The 17,976-nt window shown below is 35.9% G+C and overlaps 1 protein-coding gene across 1 annotated transcript; it reads right to left on the reverse strand.

Moving 5' to 3' along the window:
* Positions 1 to 782: 782 nt before the first annotated feature.
* LOC306883116 (protein-lysine N-trimethyltransferase SMYD5-like) lies at positions 783 to 17,325 on the reverse strand. Its single transcript, XM_079438217.1, has 13 exons — positions 17,089 to 17,325; positions 16,694 to 16,802; positions 14,000 to 14,139; positions 11,144 to 11,265; positions 7,493 to 7,562; positions 7,009 to 7,113; positions 6,811 to 6,873; positions 5,638 to 5,708; positions 5,441 to 5,547; positions 5,138 to 5,194; positions 4,864 to 4,958; positions 3,416 to 3,486; positions 783 to 2,176 (listed from the first exon to the last, which is right to left on the reverse strand). The coding sequence occupies exons 1-13, from the start codon at positions 17,179 to 17,181 to the stop codon at positions 2,032 to 2,034; spliced, it is 1,248 nt and encodes a 415-aa protein (XP_079294343.1). The 5' UTR covers positions 17,182 to 17,325; the 3' UTR covers positions 783 to 2,031.
* Positions 17,326 to 17,976: the final 651 nt, after the last annotated feature.

The following is a 17,976-nucleotide window of genomic DNA, read 5'->3' on the forward strand; positions in this document are numbered from 1 at the left end:
AAAAAGGTTCAAACATTCACTGATGCTCCAGAAGGGAACACGATGCATTAAGAGAAAACTTTTGAACAGGATGATGATGTCCAAAATGTTCTTATTTTGTTGAAATATTTTTTTTCCATTTAGTTCTGCCCTTCGGAAGCAACAGAAGATACATGCATGTTTTCCGGAAGACAAATGAAGTACAATTTACCTTGATCTTGAAATTCAAAAAGTTTTCACCCCCGGCTCTTAATGCATCGTGTTCCCTTCTGGAGCATCAGTGAATGTTTGAACCTTTTTTTAATTGTTGTGTTTGAGTCCCTCAATCATCCTCAGTGTGAAAAGATGGACCTCAAAATCATACAGTTACTGCTGGAAAGGGTTCAGATATGCAAAATATACTGGACAACTGAAGATTCTGCAGGACCTGGAGGATTTTTCTGAAGAACAGTGCTCAGTTTAACTGTTCAGAACAAACAAGGGACTCATGAACAACCACAAAACCAAGGGTTCACAAACTTTTGAATGTGGTTATTTTAATAACTTCAGCTATTTTTTTTGTATTGTGGACTATATGTAAACATCTTTTATGTGAAATATCTTACTCAGGACAGTACTAAATAAAAACATAACATGCATTTAGTATGATCTCTCTTGTTTTGTTAAAATTATTCACATTTTCACAGATTCTCCAAGGGGTTCCCAAACTTCCGCATGCCACTGTATACTAGGCTATGCGTCATTTTGCAAACGCCTTAAGTCTAAAGTTTATTAATGTTTTTGGAATGAATCTCTCATGCTTACCAAGGTTGCATTTATTACAGTAAAACAGGAATCCAAAGTCTTTACTTTAATGCATCCTTACATAAAATAATACTATTATTATTATTTTAAAATATTACTCACCCCAAACTTTTAAATACTAGAGTATCAGTTTCCACAAAAATATAAAACAGCACAAATGTTTTCAACATTAATAATAATCAGAAAAGTTTCTTGTTTTGATCACTATTAAAAAAATATATATATACACATCACTGTTTTTACTGTATTTTGATCAAATGAGCAGAAGACTCAATTGTAGTGTATGTTTATTTAATTCAAAATATATGATAAATGTCTCAGTGGTTGCTCTCAAGGTTTTTCCCTTCACTACCTAAACTTTTTTTTCTCTGACAACTGTCTCTTCTGGTTTTCTCACTAGTTTAAGACATTTTATTTAAAGCTGTTTTTAGATTATGGATTGTGAAAAGTGCTACACAAATAAAAACCACTAATGCACACTTTTTGAAATCTAGTTATTCTTACTATTGCATTTAACTACTGTTATTATTGCCATAACCTTTATTAAATTTGCATGAACTATTGCAATATTTCAGAAAGGCTGCTACAGCAATAACCTAAAACAATGTTTATTTGGATATAAATTGATTTATTTTTTCTCTGCCCGTGTGACATAAGTGACGTCAGCTGAAAAGAAAAGTCGTTTGAAATGTGAATCAAATCTTTACATAAGATTATAAAGAGAAGTTGTGTGAATACAATAAGTAAACAGGGTCAGTTTTGATTTCTGGTTGATTTTCATGAACACTTTTCTTGAGCCGATGACTGTACGGTTTCTCCAAGATGTGATAAAACAGAGAATTCATGTTCTTTTGTTATTGTATAATATATAACCCATTAGTGCACAGACAGATCATGTTTCAAGCTTGGTCACAGTTTTTGTTTGGAGCTACTTGCTTTATCAAACAAGGTGTCAAAAACAAAAAAATGTTTAACCGATCAAGTTTCAAGCCTGCACATGAAACCAGTGGCTTATTAAACAATTTTTGCATCCTATGAGACATTGCATGATAGAAATCATGACAAATAAGCACATGATAAAAATAGCGCACTTAAATTTTGCATAGGCTTTGATATTAGGGTTATAACAGCCAGACAGTTAACCGTACTGCTACTGTAAGTGTGATGTTGGAGATATTAGGCCCTGTGATGGGGTCAGGATCACATCGGAAAGGTCCACAAACAAACAGGTGGTCTAAGTGAGTGAAATCACACATCGGTCATTTCATCTTCCATGTCGTCTCCCTCTGTTTCTCCTTCACCTTCCGCTTCCTCCTCATCCTCAGATGTCATATCTGCATCATCCATCTGGGACACGCACTTCTGACAGGAACAGACGAATAAGTAATTCTCCCTGAAAATGAGAGGGAAGAAATGATGTGGTTTATCACTTAAAAAAAGCCCAAATCCAGACACAAATCACTATTCTGTCACTATTTACTCACACTCATGTCTTTACAAAACCACATTAGCTTATATGTGTCCCTGGAGCACAAAAGCAGTCATGAGTAGCACAGGTATATTTGTAGCAATAGCCAAATAGCAAAATTATCCATTTTTCTTTTATGCCAAAAATCATTAGGATATTAAAGATCATGTTCCATGAAGATATTTAGTAAATTTCCTACCATAAATATATTAAAACTTCATTTTTGATTAGTAATATGCATTGCTAAGAACATCATTTGAACTCATAAGAAGATTTTCTCAATATTTTGATATTTTTGCTCCCTCAGATTCCAGATTTTCAAATAGTTGTATCTCAGACAAATATTGTCCTATCATAACAAACCATACATCAATGGAAAGATCATTTATTGTATATTGTATTGTAATATTTTGTCGTCCAGGGTCACATATGTTTAGTCAAACACACATAAAAGATTTTTTCATGTCTTCTGAAATCATACAAGTTTTGTGAAAGGAAAATTAGATTACTTTTGACCTACCACATTTATCACACTGATTTAAATAGGATAATCAATACCATATTGATATAAAAATACATAAAGAAAATATTTCATTCATTATTAACAACATGAAGTGCATTAAACATTACGTCAAAGTTTCCCAACCTGGGGTTCATGAAGAAACGAGTTTGCAATGCAATCATTTACTACCCAGCACTGTAAGTGAATAAATAAAACTTTGGATGCTGAATATTAAAAAATTAATTTTTTTCAGACTCAAGTGTTCGGTGCATTATGGCTTCCAATCTACACTTATTCCCTAACAAGTGAAGATATATAATATCCATCAGATCCAGGAGGTCCGTCTCTGATCTCGACTTCACATCCAAGAAGGACAGCGGTTCTTTTCAAGGTGAAGTCAGGCTTTTCACAGGAATAAAGTGAATATAGATTAAGTGGGATTTCCATGCAAACCCTCATTGGTCATCCGGGCGGCACAGCTGCTGCGATTGACAGGTAAGTGATCGATAGCAGAGCAGGGGCCCAGCAGCAAGCCAGCGGCCCCTATGGTTATCCAGGCCCAGAGCTGCTGCCAGGGACCAAGGCCATTGATCCTCTCTGTTAGTAGACTCAGCTGGCCAGTTTCACACAGATTTCTTAAACAAGGGATTGCGTTCGTTTACCTCAAGATCTTGTGCCGGCTATGACGACTCCTGTCTCGCTGGCAGCAGTCCAGGTAGCTGATACAGACCTCCTGCAGAAAGGAGGAGAGAAATTCAAGGGACAATCAACAATGAAGCAATTCTGCAGTTATATGATGAATTGAGGGAATTAAGTTATACAGAAACAAATAATCAGAAAAAGCTTTCCAGCGGTTTTCTGTTTTATAAATTGGCCAGAATCGTGAAAGCAATCTGTGGGTCTGACAGCTTTCATAATGCTTGTCAGTGGTCTTAAGTATAAAATTTTTCTCAAAGTCGGTAAACATGTCATTTTTCCAGAGGCTCGCTAACCAGTTTGGTCACTAGCAGACCAAAATTGAAATCATTATTTATACTATTCATTTATTATTGTCCTTTCTGGAGCCTGACAGACCTTCATACACAATCACTGTATGGAAATACAATGTTCATGTTGAAGATTTTTCATGTTTCTGAAAGAAGTCTATTACGCTTACCAAGGCTGCATTTAAAAATTCAGTAAAATCAGTAAAATTGTGAAATATTATTACAATTCAAAATAGCTGTTTTCTATGTGAATCTATGTTAAAATGTAATTTATTTCTGTGATGCGCAGCTGTATTTTCAGCATCATTACTGCAGTCTTCAGTGTCACATGATCTTCAGAAATCATTCTAATATACTGATTTACTGCTCAAGAAATATTTCTGATTATTATCAATGTTGAAAACAGTCGTGCTGCCCAATATCTATTGGAAACGGTCATACATTTTATTTTTCACGATTCACAGATGAATAGAAAGTTCAAAAGAACAGCAACTATTTGAAATAGAAATCTTTTGTAACATTATAAATGTCTTTACTGCCACTTTTGATCAATTTAATGCATTCTAAATGCTAAATAAAAGTTTTACTTCCTTGAACGGTAGTGTATCAACGTTTGTGTTCCCCAGAGAAAGTCACACAGATGTGTAACGATATTACAATTTTTCTCCAAGTTGCAACTCCACATCCTGTTTGCTACCTCAAAACAAATTCAGGAGCTAAAATGGAATTTAAAAAGCATCCTCAATTCAGTTCTGATTAGTGCAAAACATAACAAACGGTCATTATGCAACTAATTTGGCATTAGATAACCTTACAAAAATTCATAACGCTCTCTTTGTTAACTACAATGTGAATTCAGAGCTGAAAGCTATTACAAATTCCCGATAAGCTGTCATCCCGTGGCTAATATGATTCAGATAAACAAACCTATGAAATAAGTCTGTGATGTGAACAGTAGCGAAGGCAGGCAGATGTAGGCCTTTTCAATCTATCTGACAAGCTGCCAAAACTGCTCCCATCTTCAGACTCTAGACTGTAATTCCTACCGACAATGAAACACTCAAGGCTTTTGAAAACATTACGAGCCTCAGCTTAGCATCCATTATCTAACATGCTCCTCTGACCTCTCCGGGGCTGATGTCGCTGAGGGCGGCGAGGTGAAGGAGGAAGTTGTTGTCGGGGAAAGACACCTCCGCATTGGGAACGCAGCTGTGGTTACCTGTGCAACACAGGAAACCCTCATAAATCTCCACGTCTCGTTTGCGGAGCAAGAAGACAGGCCTCATTTGTTAAGCTGACCTGATTCTCGCGACTCAAAGTCAACTTGCGTGTACAGATTAAAATATCACAGCTGTGCAAACTGAAAGACGTGCCAATACGAATAAAGACGGTTCTCACAAGAGCTCTGCAGCAGGAAAAGGCCAGAGCCCTCGCAGTTGAGGAAATCGCCGGTTTCTGCAAAAGAAAAAGAAAAATGAGAAAGCCTTTCATCGCTAGGATTTATTTCACACTTTTGCACAAAACAATCATATTTTACACAGATCGATGGCCGTCTAAGTGGTAAAATGTGTGTCTCTGTCTCAGCCGTGCTTGAGGAACCAGATGTCAAACGCAGAGATGGATTCAACCGTCGCAGGTATACATATCAATGTGTGAGGGGCCGAGCTCTATAAACAGGTGGGAGTCTACAAGAAAAATGACCTTTGTCGATGTCCTTGTACAGCTGGTCGATGAAAGCGTCCAGTTGCTCCCTCTGCTGGCTGGGAAGCTCCAGAGCATCACACGCATGAACCCACTGACTCAGAGAACTACACACACACCAGATCAGAGGAGGATTATTCTACTGCACACTCGTCTGTGGTCAAATAAAGTGATTGTTTGCATTGAGGGGATATTACCTGGTGCCGATACCCTGACCGTTGGTCCCAACGAGTGAAAATAGAGAGCGAAACCCGTCTGGGGTGAACCACTATAACAAAGAACAGACTCCTTTTATCTTATTTACACTCTTCAGGCATCACATGGGCTAAAAGTAGTGATAAATCGCATGTATATCAACCAGTATTTAACCAGATTCAAGCCTGTTCGACCAATTAGCAGGTGTTAACTCCCCCTAGTGTCAGTAACCGGTATCAAAAGTCAGGTACCGGTATCAGGCCTTTTCTGATAAATCTGACATGTTCTTTTCTTCAGATATTGTATTGAAGAAAATGTACACTAGCCTTCAAAATTTTGGGTTCAGTAAGGTTTTTTGGTAAGTTTTTATAATGAGGGCCCCATTAGTTAATGCATTAACTAAAAATGAGATATTTGTTACTGTATTTAATAATCTGTTAACATTAGTTAATAAAAATACCTTGTACGTTCATGTTAGCTCATGCCCGTTAAATGATATTAACAAGTACAACTTATGATTTTAATAATGCAATAATAAATGCTGAAATCAACATTAACTAAGAGGAATACATGCTTTAGAAGTACTTTTCACTGTTAGTTCATTTTAATAAATGTTAACAAATGGAACCTTTAAGTGTTACCGTTTTTTGGGTTTTTTTAAGAAATTAATTATTTTATTCAAAAAATATTCAGTAAATAGATTAAAAGTGAGTAATGTATTTAGTATAAAAGTTTTATTTTTTTCTAATCCTGAAAAAATAAATAAATAATCAATAACAGTTTCCGCAAATGCATTTTTTTTTTAAATATATAAAATATAATAATCAGAAATGTTTGTTGAGCAGTAAATCAGAATGATTTCTGAAGATCATGTGACACTGAAGACTGGAGTAATGATGCTGAAAATACAGCTGCGCATCACAGAAATAAATTACAGTTTAACATATATTCACATAGAAAACAGTTATTTTTGTAATAATATTTTACAATATTATGTTTTTACTGTATTTTAGATCAAATAAATGCAGCCTTGACAATAGAGACTTACCAAAATCTTACCAACCCCATATTTTTGAACGATAATGTATGTTTATTCAGCTTTTTCTTGTTAATTAAATCATTAAAGACAGATGGACAGTGATACAGACAGACAGACGGATAAATGCGAGTCTGACCTGACTGAGACGATCCTCATACAGCGCTGTAGTAAAGAGATTACGCAGCAAGGCCAGCTGTCCCTGATACAAATAAAGAAAGAAATAATAAACACTGTGTTTTGGGGCACTTTTAAGATGTGAATCAATATTCTGCATTGTAGAAATCATTAACTTGTCGCTAATGTAAAAATGAAGACAAGAGACTACAGCATTCACCTGAAACTTCTCTCCCAACAATTTATGAACTATTTGCTCCTCTTCGTTTGCTGTACGGCTACAAAAATGAGAGAACAGCCTCTGCCAGCGTCCCTTATCTTGAGCCTGGAACAACAACAAAACAAGTTGCTTCCAGTTATTTCACACTTACTTATGGAAGCCTGTTTCTGCCACTGAATAAAAAAGGTAATTGTGACTTTTTATTTTTCTCTGAATTCTGACGTCTTTTCTCAGAATTTTGAGATATAAAAAAAAAAAAAAAAAAAAAACAATTCTGAGGGAAAATTGCTTCTTTTGATTTTCTAACAATTGTGGGTTTATATCACACAGTTATGATAAAAGTCAGAATTCAGAGGAAAAAAAAGCTCACAATTACATTTCTATTTGTATTCAATGACAGAAACAAGCTTCCATACTTACAAAAAATGAATTTATGTAAACAATCCTCTTAGACACTTATTTAGACCAATAAAGGGAAAATAACCTGCTTGATGGTGGCCACCATCCTTGCCATTATCATGATACTGGATGTTTCCGGAGGATAGTGGGCACTCCTGAATAATATGCAAAAATGAGTTTAACTCAAAAGAAGACTAATTTACTTCAAGGCCTTTCCACCTGCAGCCTTCAAACCACAGCAATCAATTACTGAGGAAGCAAGCGACCCCAACACTTCTCCAGTGTTCTGCATAGAGATGAAACAGTATGAAAATTTCACATCACCAAAAATCATCAGAGTTATCCATAGTTTCGGTATTGTTAAAATGTGCCACTAAAATCATATCGCCTAACTTAAAGGTGCCATAGAATGCATTGATACAGTATTTTAAATTGTTCTCTGATATCTACATAGAAGGTATGTGGCTGAGGTAAGGGCACAAATTCTCCAGAAATGATTTTACATGTCCATTTACAACCCTAGGATTTCTCCCCAGAATGAAATGGTCTGTTATTGGCTTATTTGGAAGGGTCATGAATAATAATGCTGAGCTCTGCTCTGATTGGCTGTTTCACAGTGCAGCTCTATGCTGAGCTCTGCTCTGATTGGCTGTTTCACAGTGTGGCTCAATGCTGAGCTCTGCTCTGATTGGCTGTTTCACAGTGTGGCTCAATGTTGAGCTGTGCTCTGATTGGCTGTTTCACAGTGTGGCTCAATGTTGAGCTCTGCTCTGATTGGCTGTTTCACAGTGCGGCTCAATGTTGAGCTCTGCTCTGATTGGCTGTTTCACAGTGCGGCTCAATGTTGAGCTCTGCTCTGATTGGCTGTTTCACAGTGCGGCTCAATGTTGAGCTCCGCTCTGATTGGCTGTTTCACAGTGCGGCTCAATGTTGAGCTCTGCTCTGATTGGCTGTTTCACAGTGCGGCTCAATGTTGAGCTCTGCTCTGATTGGCTGTTTCACAGTGTGGCTCAATGTTGAGCTCTGCTCTGATTGGCTGTTTCACAGTGTGGCTCAATGTTGAGCTCTGCTCTGATTGGCTGTTTCACAGTGTGGCTCTATGTTGAGCTCTGCTCTGATTGGCTGTTTCACAGTGTGGCTCAATGTTGAGCTCTGCTCTGATTGGCTGTTTCACAGTGTGGCTCTATGTTGAGCTCTGCTCTGATTGGCTGTTTCACAGTGCGGCTCATTTCAGTAGCTCACAGGAAGGAGACACAGGGAGGAAAATATATATTTAAATTCTTTCTGGCGCAGTTATATCGTTGGGTAATTATACTGTATATAAAATGTGGGCACCAGGAAGCCGCTATTAATATGAGAGGCACTGAAACTGCTTTCAAATGCACGATCGCTTTTTAGTTTCACTTTCGAGATTCGCAAACTCTGTTTATATTATGTAGCGGCAGTACTTCACACACATTTTACAAGATCAGATGCTTGTCAGTGGTGCTCAGGATCTGTAAATCACTCGCCATCATCCTCGGTCATCTCTCATTACTCTGTTTATGTGGCAAGTGAAATCTTACGTACTGTAATGTAACAGGCTACCGCTAGCAAGGAGTTGACCATGTCTCTTTAGTGGCTTGCGTTATTTTATTAGAACGAGTTATTTGCTTTCCGTGGCTTTCTGAATACAGACACCAACCCATCCCTGCACTTCACATCCCCTGCACAGCCTGGAACATAACATTTATTTCCATGATCTGCCATTATCGCGGTTGTCTGCGCTTTTTTCTTCACAATACCTGCAGAGCTTCTGATGGTTCGGCTGGCCTAGAACATGGGCGGGTATATCTAAATATTGGGGGCGTAACTATTAATAATCCCGACTGTTACGTCACAGTCGGTGTTATGTTCTGATTCGCCTATTTTTCAGTGGTCTTTTGCATTCACAAGATTTACATAAGGAGGAGGAAACAATGGTGTTTGAGGCTCACTGTATGTCATTTCCATGTACAGAACTGTTCAACTATGCCAAGGTAAATACAGTTTTCCATTCTATGGCACCTTTAAAATTGAAAACCAACAAGCACCAAATACAATTAGCAGCACTAAGCACTTTTTGTTTGCATAAACATTAAAATGAGCATAAATCATGACAGTAACCCCATTCTTCTGATACATGGCTGAAAGAAGTGTTTGCTTGCATTAAATTGGAAAAAAATTGATTATCACTCACTGGTTCTTTAAGGACTTTTGACAAGGAGTGGTGCTCCTTTTTAGATTATTTGCTGGCTAATTTGCCTCGTCTCTGTTTGAAACCTGCAATTGCAGTTATTTGCGGAATTATCTTTGCGTGTATTGTGCCTTGACATGGCTCCAGCACGGATTAATCCTTTGAACGTTTTGAGCAGTATGTGTGTCTGTCTGTCACCACACCGGCGTGGATATTCACTTTTGTTCTGACCAACTGAGGGAAAAAGCATTACAATAAATCGCGCTACTATGGTGATTAAATCTACCGATCGGTTAGCTCAGATTACATTAAACCATGCAAATTATTATTACTGTTATACTTTGTTCTCAAATTGTTCATGTTAACAACATCAGCATTGTGTGACTATGTGTATGTAGTGTAGCGTTACAGGTAGATTTCAATTTCTGTACAGTCTAATCTCTAATTGTCATACCACTCGAATTTTATATAAAGAAATTCTTTTAACCCAAAAAGCTAATTATTCTTCCTTAGAACTGGTTCTCTTTAAAATACAAATCTTGTGTAATCCCACGTAGGCTATCTGTAATCAGACGCACATTTAAAACTGGAATATAATCCAAGTTAAGATTTAGAATAAAAATTTGGTTCCATTTTCGCATTGGTCTGAACACAAACGGCAGACAGACTGAATGAAAATGTAATTTCACTGTCTGACAGCAGGTGGCGCTTATGAAACTTCAGAGCTGTTTCCACGGTAACCTCTGAAAAACTAAGCAGCACTATGCTTAAACACTACTTTATTAGGCTTCACACAGAGGGAAGATGAATAGCCATAACTTTTCTGTAGACAGTCAGTTGCCCCTTATGCATTAATAATTTATTCATACATTCTTCCATATAATTTCTCTCAGCACTCTGACTTCTGTCATGTTTTCACACAAAACGAAACCTAATAAGCTGTATGTCTCTCCTGCGTGAGACTCTTACTAACTTTGCATAATGTTGATTAGTATTTACAAAGTTGATTTTTTCAAATCGTGACAATCAAATATAAAACGGTGTTCTGGAGTTCATAAGGGAACAGCAGATTGTTTGCAGGTTAATGAAAAGCAAATAAATACTTAAATCATAAAAATTTAAAATTATAATAAATCATTTTAAAATAACAAAAATAAAACACTTACTAAAAAAATTTAATATTTTGTTTACTTGCATGTTATGTGACCATTATCCAACGTCAGAGAACCGTAAACATGCAAATGTGTTATTTATTAAAATATTTATTTAAAAATTTCAGGAGTACGTTAAGTAAATATATTAGGTGAAATTGATTCGGCTGACAAAAAAGTAATGTACATGTAAATAAGAAATAACACATTTTTACGAATTCAAAAGATGAAAAATAATTAGCGAGAATCAATAAACTATGAATAATTTGTAGTCTGATGACGAGGATTTTAAAATGTCATTTAATCTAATTACAAGTACTTAATTTTTTGGAATCTGATTACGTAATCCAGATTGCATGAGAGCATTTACCGCCACGCATCCTGCAGCTTGTTGAGCGGATGATCTGGATCATGGTGAGACGGGCCGAGGCACAGGAGCTTGTGGTACTGCTCCCATGCAGCCTGCCGGCACTCAGCGCTGCAGTACATTACCTGAAGAGAAGAGCGCACATCCAGTCCATTCAGAGTGACTCACACACAGAGACCGCTTCACAAGAACACATTAGCAGGATATCTGTACTTAATTATTCTGGGGGGAATTTGCTCAAGTACTACTGAAGCAGAATAATTGTACTCTAATTCAGTTTCCAATGAGAAAACATGCTTTTTCCAACCTTCAAAGTACACAGGCTATTTTGCAGGTCATCGTGACTTAAGAACGTCCTTGTGTTTCCGAAGTTGTACCCAATGAAATTACTTTTCAGTGAACAATGTGATTGGTCAGAGTTATGGTCAGCTAAAGCAAAAAGTATTAACCCTATAAAGCCTACAGCATCATATGTGACCCTAGACCACAAAAGCAGTCATAAGTCGCACAGGTATATTTGTAGCAATAGCCAAAAATACTTTGTCAAAATTATAGATTTTTCTTTTATGCCAAAAATCATTAGGACATTAAGTAAAGATCATGTCCCATGTTCCTACCGTAAATATATCAAAACTTCATTTTTGATTAGTAATATGCATTGCTAAGAACTTCATTTGAACAACTTTAAAGGAGATTTTCTCAATATTTAGATTTTTTTGCTCCCTCAGATTCCAGATTTTCAAATAATAGTATCTCGGCCAAATATTATCCGATTCTAACAAACCATACATCAATGGAAATATTATTTATTCAGCTTTCATATGATGCATAAATCTCAGTTTTGAAAAATGACTGGTTTTGTGGTCCAGGGTCACATATCTGATATTGTATCTTTAATACCAGCATATCTTAGCACTGAAGCTGAGGTCTGACATAGAACCAGCTTTATCCGTAGGACAGCATATTTACCCATATTCAGGATATATATTCATTTATGTAATATTTTCATATGTATTTAATTATATATCTGTTGTGTTTCTGGTATTCCTGTATAATTATGATCAGAACACATAATCCTGTTTTTGTAGCAATAATGTTTTGTTTTCTTAAGTGCAATACTTTTCAGTGCATGGTAGTATTTGTGATGATTTTGGTGTATATTCAGTCACCATTATTGCACTGTATTTTTTATTACTTATTTTTGTGTCTTACATTTCCCCTTGGGGATCAAATAAAATCTTATTTTATTTGATACGTGCATTTCCACGGCCTCTAGATTATCTAGATTATTATAGATGGTTTTTTTCCTCCTGTTGTACACAATCAACTACATGCCTCTTGTCTAGTTTCTACTTTTTGTAGCAAGCAAAAGGCCTTTTAGTATAATAGTAAAATGTCCAACATCAGTCTTTTTGATGTACAATCTTTGTTTTTTATAAAATAAACAAAAATAACTTTATTTTTGGGACCAATTCTCACTATTAATTAGCATATTGGCTGTTTATTAATACTTATAAAGCACATATTAATGCCTTAATCTGCATGACCATATTTCCCATCCCTTAACCCCACACCATACCTAAACTTAACAACTACCTTACTAACTATTAATAAGCAACAATTAGGAGTTTACGGAGGCAAAAGTCATAGTTAATAAAGAGAACTGGTCCTCAAAATAAAGTGTGACCAAACTTGTATATTATCAGTAATCAGTGATCATCTGTACATGCATATATATATATATAAGTTATAAGTTAAATTGCAACATCAAATTAAATATGATCATCAGGCTTTTGAGGAACATTTCATGTATATCTCTGTATAATCAGTGTATTGCACAATAAAAACTACAGAGCTTTGACCATCAAACTAAGCCTTTAAAAATGATCTTACTAAGACATATTACTTACTAAGAGATATAGAGCGACAACTGATATTTATATGCATTTTATGCAAGTAGCTGCTATAGACTACTGTCAAAGATTTCATTGATTTACATTACAAGCTATCAAAAATCTTACTTTTAGACAGCATTTTTGCTCAGTTTGGGCATCTAAATGAAACGGTTTTATTCTTTCTCCAACATGAGCTCCATAATCACACTATATCATACTGTATGAGACATAAAAGCCTGGTGTACAAACATGACACAAAACATGAAACATCCCCTTAATATTTTGTCTAGAGGTTCAAAAAATTATTTCATGTCTGGATTATTTTAATGTCTACAAGAGCAAGAATGTGCAGATTACATTCTGAACAATAGGTATTAAGTGAAATGTTCATAATCAGTGTAATCAATCAATAGCAATAACCAGATTATGAAGTGACACCTGCATCAAACACTAGATAACATCAAGACTCACAGAGGAACATTAACATCATGTGTTTGTTTGCTACATGGCCACCTTCTTGCCATAATTGATGTTAAAAATCTGATTGCATGACCTCTTGTTGTCAATTATCTGCAGTTATTTGCAAACACCTGTTTGTCCTGTGATTTTAAATTTGCATTGATTGATCTCACTCAAATACATTTATGACATCTTTGACATTTTATATAATTTGAATGTAATCATTAACCAGTAATTAAAAACATTCAGCGATCGAGGTAGTGTGTAGCCCATAAGGGTATTTGAGGTATTTTATGTAACTTGTGTACATGACTGTTGCAGAGTGAAACACACTTCAGAGGAGTTGTGCACCAGGAATGAACCAATATTTTAGCTGACTGCCAACATTTAGCCCCTGATTGTCTGGTGTATTTTATTTGCCAATTCCTTGTATTATTTTGTGAAGCATGCTCAGGTTCTTGACAGACCCTATAGAAATAAAAGGTATTATTTTGAGTATGTGTACCTGGCAGTGTGGACAGGCCTGGTGTCGATCCGGACGCACGTTACACAGCTCGGGGTGAGGCAGACTGAGAGCCGGCAGACCACTCAAGCGCCTGGCGTTCTCCTCCGCCGTCTCCAGAGCGCGCACACAGTACTCACACGCTGAAGTACAGTAGAAATAGATTTACAACTAAAATAAAACTATGAATGATAAACGTTATGCAAAATGTATACTGCCATTCAAAAGTTTGGATCAGTAAGACTTTTAATGTTTCGTATACTCATCAAGGCTGTGTTTATTTGATCAAAAATACAGAAAAAAGCAGTAATATTGTGAAATATTATTGCAATTTACAATAACTGTTTTTATTTTAATATACTGTAAAATATCATTTATTCCTGTGATAGTAAAGCTGAATTTTCATCAGCTATTACTGCAGTCTTCAGTGTCACATGATCCTTCAGAAATCATTCTGATTTATGAACAATATACTGATTTATCATTCATTTTGGAAACAGTTGTGCTGCTTCATATTGTTTTGGAAGCTGTGATACTGAAGTCTTTATCACTTTTTATCAATTTATCACATCCGTGCTGAAGAATATTTTAATTTCTTTCTTTAAAAAAAAAAATTAATAAATAAAAAATACTGACCCTAAACCTCAAATTACTGGCTAAAGGGTAGTGGGTCATTCCGTCAACTCATTCAGAGATCCCCGGCTCAAATTTTTGAATTTGCAAATATTTATTCTGAATAAAGATAAACGTGTAGTGATGAAAGCCCAAATATTAAATGCCATGGATGAATATTTACCGAATAATCCACTATTTTGTGGAGGAGGGTCAAAATGACAATTTTCACCTGAGATTTAGAGCCATATTACAGGAGGGTAAAAGTGACATCAGAAAGATGGCAGAAGCATAATGTTATTTTTACACAGAGATTGGTAGGTCTGTTAATAAAATCTGTTGACTTTATCAATCTTTGTTACATTATGTGCCAATGGTGACCATTCAGAAACGGGGAAACGGCACTTTTCAAGTTTTTACTCCAAAGTTTGCATGTCTGTGACCAGCATTGAAAATGGGTAATATTCAACAATCTGATACTAGAGCCTCATTGAGATGCCCATATCTCTGGGACTGAATAATGTAGGGCCTTGAAAATGTAGACTCCGAAAGAAAAGTTTATTAAGAACTATAATCTAAAATGATATTGTGATATCTTTAATATGTCTTGAGTTATAGGCATGCAAACTTTGAAAAAAAGAATATGTATGGCACTCAATGTTCCAAGCAGTTGTCTTGACAGAAGGAAATAAGTTTACTGTTTACAGTTTCCTCTTTAAATAGGCAGTCGTGGCCTAATGGATAGAGAGTTGGACTTGTAACCCGAAGGTTGTGGGTTCGAGTCTCAGGTCCGGCAGGGATTGTAGGTGGGGGGAGTGAATAACCAACACTCTCTCCACCCTCAATACCACGACTGAGGTGAGACCCTTGAGCAAGGCACCCAACTGCTCCCCAGGTGTATGTTCACTACTGAGTGTACACTTGGATGGGTTAAATGCAGAGCACAAATTCAGAGTATGGGTCACCAAACATGGCCACACACCACTTCCCTTACCCTTAAAAGAAAAGAAGCATCATAATTTTGCAAACACATTGGGTTTTTGACTTTTGAAAATGTGTCCAATTTAACGATTTACCCCAGGGGCCATATTGAAATTCCAAAATCTCTGGAACCTAACTATGTAGGGCCTCAAAAATAAAGACGCCAAAAGGAAAGTTTGTTGAGACCCAATATCTAAAAGGGCAATAATATATCTTAAATACTTCTTGAGTTACAGGCCTGCAAACTTTGGAGAAAAAACTTGAAAAGTGCCGTTTCCCCGTTTCTGAATGGTCACCATTGGCACATAATGTAACAAAGATTGATAAAGTCAACAGATTTTACTAACAGACCTACCAATCTCTGTGTAAAAATAACATTATGCTTCTGCCATCTTTCTGATGTCATTTTTACCCTCCTGTAATATGGCTCTAAATCTCAGGTGAAAATTGCCATTTTGACCCTCCTCCACAAAATAGTGGATTATTCGGTAAATATTCATCCATGACATTTAATATTTTGGCTTTCATCACTACACCTTTATTTGTCTTCAGAAAAAATATTGGTGAAATCAAAAACTTGAGCCGGGGAAGTTTCTGAATTTATTCTATTTTGAATAAAAGCTGTTATTTTTAACTTCATATTCATCAAAGAATCCTGAAAAACAATCACAGGTTCCAAAAATATATATATATATATTAAGCAGCACAACGGTTTCCAACATTGGTAATAAATCAGTATATTAGCATGATTTCTGAGGGATCATGTGACACTGAAGACTGGAGGAATGATGCTGAAAATGCAGCGCTGCATCACAGAAATAAATTACATTTCAAAGTATATTAAAATCGAAAAACGTTATTTTAAATTACAATAATATTTCATAATATTCCTATTTTTTCTGCAGTTTTGATGAAATAACTGCAGCTTTGATGCACAGTAGAAACTTCTTTAAAAAAACATTATAAATCTTACAAATCCCAAACTTTTGAAATAATTCTGGCATCCCAGGGCGAGGGTCTCAAAGTGACGCATAAATAAATATCATATTTATCACACAGATATGATCAAGAACGTGTATGAATGATCAGAATCTATGCACTCACCTCTGTATTTGTACAAGGCATTCCACAAGAACTGAGAAGAGACTAGAGGCTGCTCAATAAAAATAGTGTCACCCTTTTTGAAGGGTCTTTTCGCGAATAATCCTTTGCCCTGAGGAGAAATAATTCAATAATTATAAAATTATATATTAACGTTTGCTGTCTGAAGCGTATGTTCTTATACATGTCTCCAGTTTAGAGAACATGCATGTGATTATTTGTCACAGTTTGCATATTTTGGACTTTGATCAGCAGGTTCTGGCATGAGATGAGAATAAACCGGCTGATCTGGGAGGTGTGCGAGCTACACAATCACAGCCAAACCGCTGAATAAAAACACAAGCGAGCTACTTTATATGAAGATGATGCGTCTCCGTTATGGGTTAACCGTTGCATACCTTGACATTATCGATAAATCGGACCTCCACGCAATTACTGGCTTTGGAAGCATCCACGCAGCGAGAAAACATGTCATCTACGGGCGCCGCCATGTTGGATATTTACATATCGACCTCTGACCTCTCGGATAGACCAATAGTGTTCCTGGGATAAATCTGCTCGACTGCATAAAATATATATTTATTCTGGAAGAAAAAAATATCGGTGCTGTATGCTATAAACATGAATGCTACGCTGAGCATGCTTTGGTAAAAACATAAAAACGTGGCAAGGAATCGTTCTTCTGAGTCGGATCTTTTGACTCGTGGGCAATTATTGAAAAGCAGAATTGTTATAAATTAAACATCACGGAAATATGTTAATAACTTGAATATGACAGTTATAAACAAACACACGAGTTGGTTTTAATGAGTTTCGCTTTATTAAAACTAGGGTTATATATACAATTACAGTAAACACTTATAAATTCAGCTTAAATTTGATTGGAATATTTTAAAACACGTTGAAATTACATAAAAGTTGTAACCCTAAGTAAGCATGCTCGCATCAATAAAGCCTAATTTTTCTCGCACTGTAATGATAATTACTGTTTTTGCATTTACTGTAAGGGGCAGGTGTGGACGGTAATAAAACACAATCTAAATGTCATTTATTGTTAGCCTCTGGGTTGTGTTGCATCCCAACCCTAAACAGTTTTCTGCTAACTCTCTGTGGCCTATTTCATCTTCTCAAATATATAGTTACTGATTGCATGAGTCCAATTTTAGATTTTTTTGGTATTGATTTGTATTTTATGAATCTCTCTGCTCATCACTTAAGAAGAAAGCTGCTAAAATAATTATATTGATGGGAAATAAATGACTGTCAAGTCATTTATTCTTTGAAGT

The sequence above is a fragment of the Barbus barbus genome (assembly GCF_936440315.1).
Source record: "Barbus barbus genome assembly, chromosome: 17".
NCBI lineage: Eukaryota > Metazoa > Chordata > Actinopteri > Cypriniformes > Cyprinidae > Barbus > Barbus barbus.

Excerpts from the sequence above, each read along its gene's own strand:
- LOC306883116 (XM_079438217.1), bottom strand. The coding sequence starts at position 17,181 with ATGGCGGCGCCCGTAGATGACATGTTTTCTCGCTGCGTGGATGCTTCC. Across the intron at positions 7,563-11,143 it reads AAGCTGCAGGATGCGTGGCG|GAGTGCCCACTATCCTCCGG; the intron begins GTAAATGCTCTC and ends CATATTATTCAG. Across the intron at positions 6,874-7,008 it reads TGTTGGGAGAGAAGTTTCAG|GGACAGCTGGCCTTGCTGCG; the intron begins GTGAATGCTGTA and ends TATTTGTATCAG.